Source organism: Mustela erminea, chromosome 11 (genome assembly GCF_009829155.1).
Source record: "Mustela erminea isolate mMusErm1 chromosome 11, mMusErm1.Pri, whole genome shotgun sequence".
Lineage (NCBI taxonomy): Eukaryota > Metazoa > Chordata > Mammalia > Carnivora > Mustelidae > Mustela > Mustela erminea.
In genome coordinates, this window is record NC_045624.1 from 101,162,287 (window position 1) to 101,175,866 (window position 13,580).

Sequence of the window (13,580 nt, forward strand, 5' to 3'; positions counted from 1 at the left end):
ACCAACACGTGGCCTGCGGAATCTTCATGGCCTTCTTCACCCAGGGCCTAAATGAGTCCAGAAGGCTCAGCGGGTTGTTCTTAAGACAAAGGAACAAACAAGCAGGACTCTACATTCAGAAGAAAAAATGCAGGTTCTGTGGATATTGAAGAGCCCTGTGTTCTGCACGCTTCCTCCAGCAGCAGGAAAGTTCTGGGCTGTAACTCCACTTACTCTAGGTGGGTGATTTCTACCTCAAACAGTGGGGAGATCAGAGCTGAACCAGGCCTGAATGTCTCTAGTGAATCCTGGGAGGAGAGGAGGGAACCTGGTTGTAGGATGGGGCCAGTGGCTATCCGTCCTGTCTGGAAAGGAACGGTGAGAATAGGTCCCCCTTTTTTTGAATAGCCTTTCTCCTGCTTGAGTTACCCGGTCTTCTCAGGGCAGCTGGGCACCTAGCTTCTTAAAAGTATCTCCCCAGATGTTCGTGTTAAGCCTTTATTCTTAGAGTCTGTCTTTGGTGAAGTAATTGACCACACGTGCTTGCGTTTTAGGTACTCTTGGCTGGTTCCTGGCATACGAAACGCTGTGCACTCTGGGTACTCACGCATTCATTCAAGGGATATTTTCCAAAGCCCGTTCCTGAGCCAAAGGTGGGTTCCCTTATTTCGGTCAATTTCTAGTGTGTTTGAGACTTAAGAGCTCCAACTCGGACGCTTGGCACTCCTGCCAGGCGGGCGCGGGGAGGAACCCTGGGCTGCCAGACCAGCTTCCAACCCCCATTAGGATCCTGGGGTGCAGTGGAGGAGTTGGGGGCCAGAGTAAAGCAATGGTTTCCCAGCCCTGCCCTTATCTGGCCTTGGGCGTAAGGCGCGGCCAGTTTGCCCGGAGATGATGAAAGTCTGCTCCTAAAGTTGGAGGGGCAGAAGGCGAAAATGGGGGGCCCTGGTGCAAATCTGGCTCGACGGAGGCTGGGTCACTGAGTAACTGTGCCTGTCCGCGAGGACTGGGTCCGGAGGGACAGCGCAGGGAACGTCCCCCTCGGAAATGAGCTCCTAAGGGCGCCGGCTCCGTTCCCGGACGTCGCCTCCTCTCTCCACCCCGGGCCTCCCCGGTGCGCTTGGACCGACAGAGGCCACCGCCGTGCGCCGCCTCTCCAGCCGGTGGCCGCCTGCGATCCTCGCCGCGGACTCTTCCTCCCTTCTCCTCGCGCGCCGCTCCTCCTCGGCTCCTCCCGATCCCTCCTCCGCCGCCTGGTCCCTCCTCCTTCCAGCCCAGCCTTCCCGGCCCCCGCCCCCGCGAGCTAGACGTCTGGGCAGCCCCCGGCGCGGCGCGGCCGCAGCAGCCTCCGCCCCCGGCACGGTGTGCACGCCCGCGGTCAGGGCGGCCCGAGCCCGGAGCGAGTCCCGAGCTGGTCCCGAGCGAGCCCCGGCGGCCGCCGCCTCCCAGACCGGACGACAGGCGACCTCCGCGTCCACCCGAGTCCCGCCTCGCCGCCGCCGCTGCCGTCCCCGCGCACGGCCGCCCGACTCGGTCCCGCCTGATTGCGAAGACCCCGAGCCGGCGCTTGGGGGCAACGATGCGACCCTCCGGGACCGCGGGAGCCGCGCTCCTGGTCCTGCTGGCCGCGCACTTCCCGGCGAGTCCGGCGCTGGAGGAGAAGAAAGGTAAGGGCGAGTCCCACCGGCCCCGCGCCGCCTCCCGACGCGCCCCAACCCGCAGCCCGCCCAGCTCGCGCTCGCGGCACCGGCTCGGCGTCCCGCGCCGCCCGCCCCTCCTTTCCTGTTTCCTTGAGGATCAGCTGCGCCTCTGGCCGGGACCGTGGGAGGAACTGGACGTTTCGTTTCTGGGCTGGGCGAGCGTGAGGCGGCGCAGGACCGGAGGCTCCGTGCGCGGGGCAGCGGGGCTGCGGGCGGGGTGTGGGAACCACCGGTCGGAGTTCGGCGCTCCGGAGCGCTCGCAACTTTCCGTCCTCACTTTCCTGGCCTCCTGCGCCGGGTCCGCCTACGGAGGCGCGGGCGGCTCTGGTTCCCGCGGCGGCGGCGGCTCTGGTTCCCGCACGTGCGCCCGCGCCTGTCCTCCGGCGGGGCCAGGCTCGGCCCGGGGCGCGCGCCCCAGGCGCTTGGGGAAGCTGGGGAACGACCCCTCGGAATCGTCTCGCTCACTCCTCGGGCCTCCTGGGACGGGCGGCTTCTCGAGCCGACCCCGCCGCGCGTCCTCCCTGGACCCGGGTCTCGGACTTGAGGCGCTCCCGGGGGACCCGGCCTTGCCAGCCCGGGGCCAGGCCTGGGTGCGTCGCAGGACCCTGCAAGCCCTTTTCCCAGGTGCGGTGCTGCAGCCCTGAGCTGAGGGGCCCGAAGGTCCCCTGTCTGCCTCTACCTGGGGCCGCGGGGAAGGAAAGGCGTAGTTTCCTCCTAAGCAAAAAAGGGGGTGGGGTCGGGCCCGCCCCTTGGGCGCAGACCCCCGACGCTTGCCCTGCTCTCGGTCCTCGTGCAGGTAGCGGAGGGGGAAACCCAGGCTCCTGGCCAGCCCAGAGCTCCCTCCTAGGCGTCCACGCCCCTCGGGCTTGTGGGGTTTCGCTAAATCGTCGCTTCCCGGGAACTTGTGAGATTTGCCCCCACCTGCAGCCCTTTGGTTGCGGATCTGGGCTTTAAGGTGCAGCTGGATCCAGCGGTAGGACCAGCAGCGGCGGGACAGCTGGGCCCTGCAGCCCAACTTCATAGGGCCGTACCCATCCTGGTCAGGTCCCCACGGTTTGTCAAAAATAAGGTTCACACCAAACTTTCCTACTCAGCATCCCGAGATTTTCTCTTTGAGATGTTCCTTTTAGCTCTTTGAAGAGTTTGACTTTGGGCCAACCAGCATTTTAATTTTTGTTTTTTAAAAAAAGGATTGCTGTCCATGGTTCATGGGTGCCAAATGTCCAGACTGAACATGAGCGAGTCTGGCTTCGTGACTACCGGCCATAAACCCACTTCACATGAGAAACATGCCTCAGAAGGTTTAATTACACAATTTCAAAATCAAGCAACCTGGGTTCCAAGAGTCAGGTCTGTACTTGCTGTTGATGTCATTGGCATAGGGGTTTGGTGCTGAGCGAGTTTGTTAGGGGAACATTAATGCATAAACCAGTGGTTCCCAAACTTTGTTGGACATAAGAATCGCTTGGGATTTTAACAAAACAAAACGATATCTGGCTCCCCACCCCAGATATTCTGATTTCATTGGCTGGGGATGAGCCCTGGGCATCGGGGTTTTTGAAAAGCTCCTCTGGTGATTCTGCAGGGCAGCCAGATTTGGGAGTTTGGGAAAGATGACCTGCCAGTGTAAGGGACATATAATCTTTTGGAACATCTGGAATGTTAACAATCTTGCAAAATATAGGAAAGAAGAGGTGGGAGGTGATTTCAGTAATAAGAGGTTAGTTTTTTCACTAACAGAGCTAGTGGAAAGCTCTGCGTCCTTTAAGGGGTCTGAAGGGCTCCTCTTCATCTCTGCAGGGAGTCCTAGAGACCATGGACCTGCTCCTGAATCAGCCGACGATAGAGTCCTCTTAGGCAGGCGGCATCTCTCCCTCTCTGATACAGGGGACCCCTTCTGTATTTTAAATTTACTCTTGGAGCACCTCCAAAGCACCACCTTTTTTTTTTTTTTTTTTTTTAAACTCCAGAAGTGTTCACAGCTCTTTTCTATTACCCCTTTGAACACTGCTATTAGTGCCTTGGAGATTTGTTTCTGAGAAAAATATAAATACCACTTAATTTGACTGTCCTGTATTTGCTTCAAGCAGAATGCTCCTGAATAAAATTGTGAGAGTAGGCGAACAAATGTCATTCTGTTAGAGTAACGTTAAAAAAAAAACAACAACCCAGTTTTAAAGGGGTAAATTATTAAAAATGTTAGAATGAGATATTTTTATAAAAGGCGTTGAAGACCCATGTAAGATTCAGTGTGTTCAAGGAAATTTGCTCATTTTAGAGAGACTTTTTTGGTTCTAAGATATGGTATCTTCTGTTCTGATTGCACTTAGTACTGTCAAACACTGTTTTAAGTGTCCTTTTAATACTTAGGTTAAGCATATGTAGTGGGTACTCTATTTATAAAATGGGAAACTGAGGTACAGAGAAGTAAAGTAACTTCCACCTTTAGTAAGAAGCAGAGGCAGGATTCAAACTCAGACCTTCTCCGCCTGGGTCCTGCCTCAACCACCTGACTCCACCCCCTTGTGTGAGTTCTGTTTTCGGAAGAGCCAGCTCCGTTGTGTGCGATCACCTCATGTCCGATGCTGCGAGTCGGGGAGGAGAAGGACCTGGGAACTGGCCCCTTAGACTTGGTCTCAGTGTGAAACTTGGAGCAAACGTCAGTTTGGTGGTCTAGATCATTGGTCATTTCCTCATTGGTCGCTCTGCTTGCCTTCTATGGGGGCAGCTCTGTCACCAGAGCATGAGGGAGCCTGGAGCTTGCTCAGGGGATGGTTAAGCAAGCCCCTCCCTCTTGTATAATGGAGAGGTCAAGGTGTTATTCTAGAAGAGAGCCTGGATGGTATTCTGGAGAATGCAGGCATTCTCCAGTGGGGAAGCTGTCCTAGCTCCTCCTTGGAAGACAGTCTCGATTCAGTAGGTCTGGGCTCTGTAGATGAGGAATAAAAGAGGATTTTGAATCCTATCCCAGGTGAAGAACCCCTACCCTTTTCTCTAGGGAGTTCAGATGTGAGGATGCCCTGTTCAGTCCTGGCCAGAAGCCAGAAGGTCTGTCTTCTTGTTCCAGCTCTGTGTTGAGGCGATCGTGTCACTTACCAGTTCCAGGCTCCCGAGTCCTCATTTCTAAATCCAAGGAGTATTTATTGAGTGCATAGAATGTGCCAGACATGAGTTAAAAGGGGGCAGGGGTAATCTTAGTAGTTTCTACCATTGCTTCCACAGTGGGATTCCTTAAGTCATTAATGAAGTACAGATGATCCTCAATTTACAACGGTTTGTTGTCCTTTTTTTTTTTTTTTTTTTTAAGATGGTGTGAAAGCAATGCACGTTCACTAGAAACTCTACTTGGAATTTTAATTGATCTTTTCCCCGGGCTAGTGATAACATGGTACAGTCCTCTCCCGTGATACTGGGTGGGGGCAGCGAGCGGCAGCTCCAGTCAGCTCCGCAGTGACCAGGGTCGACAGCCCACATGCCGACAACCATCCTGTTTGTCACTTTAAGGACAGAATTCGGCCAACTATATGAGCTGTTCAACACTTTGTATAAAGCAGACTTTGTGTTGGGTTTTATCCGCCTGTAGGCTAATGTGAGTGATATGTATACATTTAAGGTAGTTTAGGGTAAGCTATGGTATTTGCTAGGTTGGGCGTATCCAATGTCTTTTCAACTTAAAATAATTTTAATTTATAATGGGCTTATGGAGACACAGCCCCATCATAAATCAGGGAAGGTGCGCGTTAGTAAATTGCTTTCCAGATCTGAAAAGGAGACCCGCGGTCCTTGTATCTGTCATGTACTCAAACCCATATGGCTCTGTCTAGCAGTAGCTGGTTGATGGCCCCGGTACGTTTTTGACCATTATTTCTGGCTTTATGCATTTAGTTTCATAGTCTGTAATTTTTCAGAAACTCATTCTGAAGTTTGAAGAAGCTGATTGCCAAAATCCATTGTGCTACATGATTGGACTTGGTCCACGTGACAGCGCTAACATGTTTTGAAATGTTTTAGAGGTAGTGTCAGTGAAGATGAAGCAGTCCACCCTGTTTAAAAAGAAAATACTTTTTTTTTTTTTTTCCCTTTGATCTAAGCTTCAGGACCAGCAGCTAGTGTCTGAAACTTTCCTAACAGGAGTGGCAAACCAAGTCCAAGTATCAAATTGATGATTATGAACGTTGAGGGAAGAGAGCCCCAACACTGGTGCCCGAGGCCCCAGAATTAGGGTGGGATCAGAATGCTGAAGGACCCACCTGGGAATCATTTGGCCCTTGCCTTGTGGCTTGCTGTGAAAGTTGTGTGTTTGTGTGTGTTTCTTTTAATTACTTTTTATTTTGTTTTAAAGATTTTATTTATTTATTTGACAGACAGAGATCACAAGTAGGCAGAGAGGCAGGCAGAGAGAGAGGAGGAAGCAGACTCCCTGCTGAGCAGAGAGCCCGATGCGGGGCTCGGTCCCAGGACCCGGAGATCATGACCTGAACCGAAGGCAGAGGCTTTAACCCACTGAGCCACCCAGGCGCCCCTGTGTGTGTGTGTGTTTTAATTTGGACTTAATACAGTAGAAATGGGCTGGTTTAAAGTTAGGTTTTATTAATAGGGGTATGTTTTGAGAAAAGCTCAAAGTTCGAGAATGGCCCACCTGGTCATTGTTCCCACATATACAATTTCAAAAAACAAGACTCCGCTCCTCAGATCTGTACTGAACTACTTAAGTTTTGTTTTCTTCTGTCACTTTTAGACATTTGACATTATCCCAGGAAACGTTTTTGGCCTCAGTTATCACTTGCTTGTTCTTAAGGCATCAACACACGTAGGGAATAGAATATAAACCTTGTTCTCATGGGCCATTCCTATTGACATCATAGCTTCTCTCTGTTCCTTCTTTTTCATTTTCCTCCTGAAAGGTTGTCTTTTCTAGACAATCCCAGCAGTTGGCTCTTGGCACAACATCTCAGGGTAATCCGCCATCCAGCCTATGGGTATGAGCAGGTTAGTTTGAATGCAGGCAATGATCCAAGCTTATGTCAAATAACTGGTTTGACTGAAATTTTCACTTCTTCAGAGTCATTAGGTGCAGTCTCCTTCCTACACATTCAGATAGACACACTCAGTACAGTTGTCTAGAAAGTTCCCGGAGCCAGCTGGGAGCAGAAAGGGTGTTTAGGGCCACTGAGCAGTGGTGGCTTGTTTGCTTAGCCCTGTTAGAAACTAAGTGCTGGGTTTGACATTTTAATCTCTGCAGGCCCTAAAGTATAATATCAAATGCCTGAGAGTGTTGACTAAGCATCTGTGAATTGCATAGGCTTAAAATAAATTCTGTTCCTACCAAATTTCAGCAGCTTGCTTCAGAAAGTAGTATGTGAAAGTGAACACAGGGGGATAGAATTTCCTTCTCCGCTCCAAGTTCTTTCCTGTGCTGGTGGGCCAGCACACCTGGCCCTGATTTAGTAGAAATAATTGCACAAGTTAACCTCTGTTGTTTGTCCTTTGAGTATAAGGACACGAAGTGCTACCTATTACAACTTAGGCTTTTATTTTCTTTGTGTTTGAGCCACAGTGAACAGTTTGCTCTGTCCTGTCCACATTTGGAGACTTAGGAATGAATCAGGTTTGGTGCTTGCCCTTTAGTCGGTTAGGGGAAGAGAAATCTCTAGATAACAAAGTGTGAAACTGTCACAGAAGCAATGATAGAATTCTGAACGGGATGGAGTGTTCTGGTATTACTCTTTGCTTTCAATTCTACCTGGAGAGCGGGCCGGCTATCGCCCCAAGCCGTGGGTGTTTCCCCGGAGAAGACAAGCCAAGGCATCCCAAGAGTAGGTCCCATAGTAGCAGAGGCCCGAGGAGCCCTGGTTATTCGGTGAGATGGGAAAAGAAGGGGGAGGTGGGGAGGCTACACCAGACAAGAACTTCGATGCCCCCTCCTCCCCAAGAGGAGGCTCTCCGGGGGAGGTCTAACCTGGGAACCGGCCGATGGGTTGGGTGCTTGAGACGGAGGACTCCAGCTGGAGTGGGAGTGGCCTGCAGAGGGAACAGGGAAATAGGGAGCTGGGTGAGTCCTGCCAGCTGGGAGAGATGCGGAACGGGAGAGCAGGGAGCGTGCTGGACCAGTGACTCAGGTGGACCTGGAGGCCGTTAATGTGTAACCAGTGCAAGACCTAGAGGATCCCAGGTGCACCAGGGTTCTGCCCTGGAAGTCAGGATGAAACACCGTTGCCCCTCACAGGGGCTGTGAATGCCCCAGGAGGAAGAGTGGGTTGGGTGGATGTGGGGTGGTCCGATGGGAAAGGTGACAGGCCGGTAGGTAGAGCAGTCGGGTCCGGAGCCCAGGAGAGCAGCGTGGCCTTGACTTGTCATTTGATATGTTTCCATTGCAGGGGTTGTCTTTGCCCATAAAATAACCCCAGCCCCCAGCCTATCTCCTGCTCCCTGGCTCCGTCCGCGTTGACCAGGTTGGGTTCTGGGTCAGTCTGCTGCTTTCTGTGCCCGGCCGCTGTGGTTGGGTCCACAGCCTGAGGAGTTGAAGTTAGAAGTGAGCGATGAGTAACACAGAGCATCCGACAGCCCTGGGAACGCTCCTTGTATCCCATGTCCTCAGACGAGAGTCCCTGTTTCTAACGGCAGCATCAGATCGCTCGGTTTGTACATTAGTGACTGAATTGAAAAGACGAGAAGGTGAATTTTTTTTTTTTTTTAAAGCAGTAGCTTTTGAACCTTAGAATCACGTGGGGAGAATGCAATGGAGGATGCCTTGCAGCACTCTAGACCAGCCGAATAAAGTCTTCCTCGGGGACAGAGTGTCAGCACACACGTCTTTAGAAACTCCTTAGGCAATCCCGATGAGGGCACCGAGTGGTGTGTGTAGCTGTGGCAGAGAAGAAATTTTGTCTTTGTTCTCAGACTCCCGATGCTTACTCATTGCCTGAGCTTCCTGAAGGTCCAGGAATAATTTGATATTTCCGTAGTAAATCAGTCTCAAAGTTGAATGTTTTTTTCCCCATGAATTCGGGAAAAGCCTATTACGGTGGCTTTCGTGGTGTGTTTCCTAAGAGAGCCACAGCAGCCCTTTGACGCTGCTAGAAATGCACATTCCTGGATCCCGTACCTGGACCTCTGAATAGGATCCTTATGGGGTGGGGCTTACAGTCTGGGGACGGAGCCTTCCAGGAGATTCTGATGCACAACAGGTCTAGAACCACAGACGCTTCAGGCAGACCTCGTGCTGGGTTCTGGATCTACGAGAGGAAGAAGGTAACTGCTTATCTTCAAAGCGCTCACATTGGGAAGGGCTGAACAGGGAGAGAGACAGGAAGAACCCGTGTAATCCAATGTCTTAGAACAGAGGCGATTTGGGATTTCAGTGACAGTCCCCAAATGGGGTTAATCCTATTTCTGTGATGGGGGCAGTTTCTCGGAAGAGTTTTAGCTGGATCTCAACAAGGAGACTTTGTCCCATCTCCAGGCAAAGAGAAAAGAATGAGGACGTGCTGGTGAACTTGCTGCCCCTCCTCCAGCAAGCCCACCATCACCCGTCATCCATAAATGTGACTGTCTTATTAGAGCACCTGCTAAGGTTTTAGAATTTCCTGCTTTATGTTCCTAAATGACCACAAGGAAACTTGCAACGTCAAATGTTAAGTGCCTGAGACATGACATATTTTATCTTTTAAAATGAAAATGGCCTTTTTTAAACTTACGGCCGGATGTGAAGAATCTGGGTTATAGTTGATAGTTTCCGCATTCTTCCCAGTAGCATAATTTGGCCCTACAGCTTGTTATGAATAAGAAAAATGATTCCTTGGTGTACTTTAACTCCTACCACAGAAAACAGACAAAAGTCTTCATAATTTTAGACATAGTCAATGCACGCTGAATCACATTGAAGTCAGAAAATGTCTCACATGAAGTGAGCCACTGCCACATGTTAGAAGACATCCGTGTCCTGATTCGCCAGGGAAAATTGCACAGACTTACCTGTTTCTTGGCAGAGAGCATTTGGAAACAGGTGGATTTGTAGTGAAGAATGAGTATGGTTGGTTGTGCTATCTTGGGTACCCATGCCTTTATGTAACAGGGAGTAGAGAAGTGGTTCTAGACCCCTGTACTTAGCAGTGGTTTTAAGAACATTTTGGAAGGATTTTACTTTAAAACTAGAAACCTGATACCTGAAGGTGTACCACTGTGCACACACTTGGGCCTGCCCATGCTGGATAAGGTCATGGTTGTCTTAGTTGTGTGTCCTTACACATGATATAATGATATCATTATAACTGAAAGTTCTTTCTTTCACTCCAGGTTTTGCAGAAAATTGATGCATTGTGTATAATCTCTCCGACATGACACACTGACGTTTTAAGGGGGAAAACTGTGCCTGTTTTAGTTCCTTTGCCCATGCTCATAAACTTACCACTATTTCAGAGTCTGGAATAAAAACAAATCACGTCTTGAATCTGGGCTAGTCCTCAAGGATGGTCATGGGCTCCTGGAAATGTTCTTACCGCCGTAAATGAGATTCCAGAAAGGTTTTCGGAAAGATTTTTTTTGTAACGTCAAAAAACCTGGGTTATTTACTAGCAGACATTGACTATCTGACAACTGCCAGCTTGTCTGTGTTTACAGGCATCTCCTGGTTCATTCTTCTATATCACAAACCATAGCAAAGAGTTAAATTGCACTGAGCAAGATCACTTAGACAAACTACTTGTGTGTGTTCTAGTACTAACTTGCAAGATCTGTTTTTGAAAGTATATTTTAATATAGTATCAGAAATTTAAATAATTATCATCTCTTTTCCATGAAAAGGAAAAAAAAAAAACCAGAACCCCCACCCCCCAACCCCACGCCAGTGTCATCTACTTTTGATTCCAGATGAATGTCAGGAAAATGAAAGTGGTTGTTGAAAAATTACTGTGCCACCTGTTGGCTTTTAAGAGACTGATTTTAAGGGGCTTTTACCTCTGATGAATTTCAGAACATTTTCTTGGCTTTGATTTGCTGCATAGTTAATAGAGAATCAGAAACCTTATCCTTGTAGTTACTTCTTGATTTCTTTACCTCTGCTGGCATTTCCTGGTGGTTTAATAGACGGTACGCACGCAGTGTATTTATGAGTGAGAATAATGTATTGCCTTAATCTGTCCGCCCTCCCTTCCTTTCCCACTTCCTTCCTCTCTTTCTTTTTTGCAAGCTGTTACGAATCAATCTTCACCAAGAAAGAAAATTTTGATGTATGACTGTGAATGAAAAACTTTGACAAATGACTGCAAAAATATATTATGTAATTTCTTAAAGTTAGAACGTCAGAGATATTCAGTGTTTATGATCAGTTTTTATACAAATATGGATAGACATGTGTCATTCCTTCAAAAGTTGTATTGCTAAAGGAGTTTTTCTTAGGATGTGGCTTAATGCATTTTTCCCCATGCAGTCTGTTGTTCTTTATAATAGAGAAAACAGGTTAGAATCTACCTCCCCAGTTTCCGCTTCCATAAAATGACTCAACTAGATGGTTTGATGGCTTCTTGCAGCTGCAGATATCCATGAAATTAAAAGCAAACCTAAGTGCGTGCAAGATACATATTGAAACTTACAGATGGTAAGTGTGCTCTGTGATTGAGGTGCTAAAAGACTGATGTTATAATAATAATAACACCTTGCCTTTGTCTAGGACTTGACCTAGAGGAGGCCTTCACCTCCATCTCTCCAAGCTTCCTAAGAACCCCACAGGATGGGGACACTTACCCACATTCGAAGGTTAGGGACTCAGGCTGTCAGCAATTCTGCAGTTTGCCGTGGTCACCGAGCTCATTGACATTGAGCTGCCGGGAGTTTCCTGCTATAGGGCAGACTCCTGACACCAGTATCGAATGTCTCCAAAACTCTACTTCCTCCTCCTTTAAGACACTGTTGCTTTTTAGCCAGTGGCTGCCTCCTCTCCCTGGTAGTCCTATTCCTGAGTCAAAGACTAACAAAATACTCTCATATTTTTTGTTACATTTCTGTCACTCATATAACCAGTGCCCCCTCATGATTTTGGTATATTCTGCTCCAGTTTTGTTCTTTCCCACTTTTTCTTGTGATGAAGTCTTTGAGTCTTTGTGTGTTTTTTAAGAGGACAAACTTAACAAGTTGTGGACCCTCCAGGATTGCTGGTTTTCTATATCAGGTCCCTTATAAGAAGCCATTCTGCCTGTCGTTATATTTGGAAGCACTGACTTTAAGGAGAAATGATTACAGAAATCCCTCTCACTTAGAGGACCTTCCTCGTTTGAAGGAATCGAACCGGCGATGGGACCGTTCGTAGATCTCTCGTTGATGGTGATCTACCTTTTCCAAAAGAAATGTCAGAATACAATGTTTATTTTCCTCCACTGGGAAGGAACGAACTTTTTTTTCTTATTGTTTATTTCTAACATAGTGGAAACTTCAGCAGAACTCCGGCAGAAATTCCCCCCCACAACAAACGTTTATATTTCTTAATTATAAAGCAGAGTAGAAAGAAATCCATTCAGAGTAGAAAGAATCCCATATCCCATCTCAACGGGATAAATGATCTGTAGTTGTCATTGATGTTGTGGAGCTTTGGAGAATATCATTCAGGGAAAACATTGATTTTTTTCTTTTTTTTTTTAGAGCCGAGTCTGATGCATCTCTTGTTGAATGAACAAACCCTTCCAGTCAGCAGGCAGTTAGAGTATTGATTTTCAGGGCTTGCTTAGTAACTGGCCTCTATGCATTGCATAAGTTATTTGGGCAAAAGCTATGCCACTTCACCTTTAATCAACAAAAGTCCGCCCAGCCAAGGCAGAACAGAAAGTTGAGCAATTTGGTGAAATGGGTTGCTCAGTTTTTCACTTCACTTTTGTCTTCTAAAGACTTTCTCTCTCTCTTGTTTAAATGCAAACTCAGTCATGTGCCTGGTTTGAGGCGAGGCATCGAATGGAAAAAGTCCCAGACGGATTGAAGACCTGGGTGGTTATCGGGGTCCATCTTCCCTCATGCCAGAGTCTTGTTCTTAACGTCTTGGCTAGAAAAGCTAGGGCTTTGAGAGTGTTGGGCCAAGACTGCTACATATTCATCGTGTTGCCCAGTTGCAAAAACAAAACGTTCAAACGATAGCCAGGAAAATCAGTAGTCATGAATTCAAGGCCTGAACTACGCTAATGAAGCCAATGGAAACGGGGTGCCAGGGTGGGGAAATTGCCAATAGTGTATATATACTTCTTTTTCTACTTGGGGGATTTTTTTTCCTTTCCTTCTTGGACCTTGTTTTGGGAGGAGGTCAGACTCTATTTCCCTTCTAGGCTTGCTTTCTCTTCTCTAGTGGTAAGGGAAGAGGTAGAGCAAGGTGGTAGCTATAGGTGAAGCTGCCGTGTTGGTCAGCACAAGTGGTAAAGCCGCCATGTTGGTCAGCACAGGTGGTGAAACCGCCATGTTGGTCAGCACAGGTGGTGAAGCCGCCATGTTGGTCAGCACAGGTGTCTGAATGCAAGCTTTTCGTCTAGTCGGACTTTTATAGGCTGGGGGACTTCTGAACACTATTTACAAGGTTGAATTCTAATTAAAAGTGAACCGCTATGTACCACATAGTGCAACAACTGTAGTCCTGATCTCATGGTCGTCACGTGTCCTGTTCACAAGCTGTTCTGCTAAGCCCACAAAAGGCCTTGACTAAGTTTAAGAGTAGTCTTAAATAATAGTAATTATTACATTATTTATAAAATAACAGTAATTAATTAATACCCAGTGATTTTAAAAGGATCCACTCAACATGGCAACTCGGTAGAGGCCTCTGAGAGGTGGAGCGAGAACGGTGAGCTCAGTAAGCCCATCTCTGTCTGAGGAAGCAGCATAACATAGCGGTCAGGGGTTCAGTGCGCCCCTCAGGGAACAGTCTGTCTG

The 13,580-nt window shown here is 48.4% G+C and overlaps 1 protein-coding gene across 1 annotated transcript in view; it reads left to right on the forward strand.

Annotated features, from left to right (window-relative positions):
- Positions 1-1,253: 1,253 nt before the first annotated feature.
- The window catches only part of EGFR (epidermal growth factor receptor), a 198,278-nt gene continuing 185,951 nt past the window's right edge, over positions 1,254-13,580 (forward strand). The window contains exon 1 of the mRNA XM_032304894.1: positions 1,254-1,646. Coding sequence (XP_032160785.1) covers positions 1,559-1,646 — 88 coding nt within the window. The 5' untranslated portion in view covers positions 1,254-1,558. The remainder of the gene's footprint in view (positions 1,647-13,580) is intronic.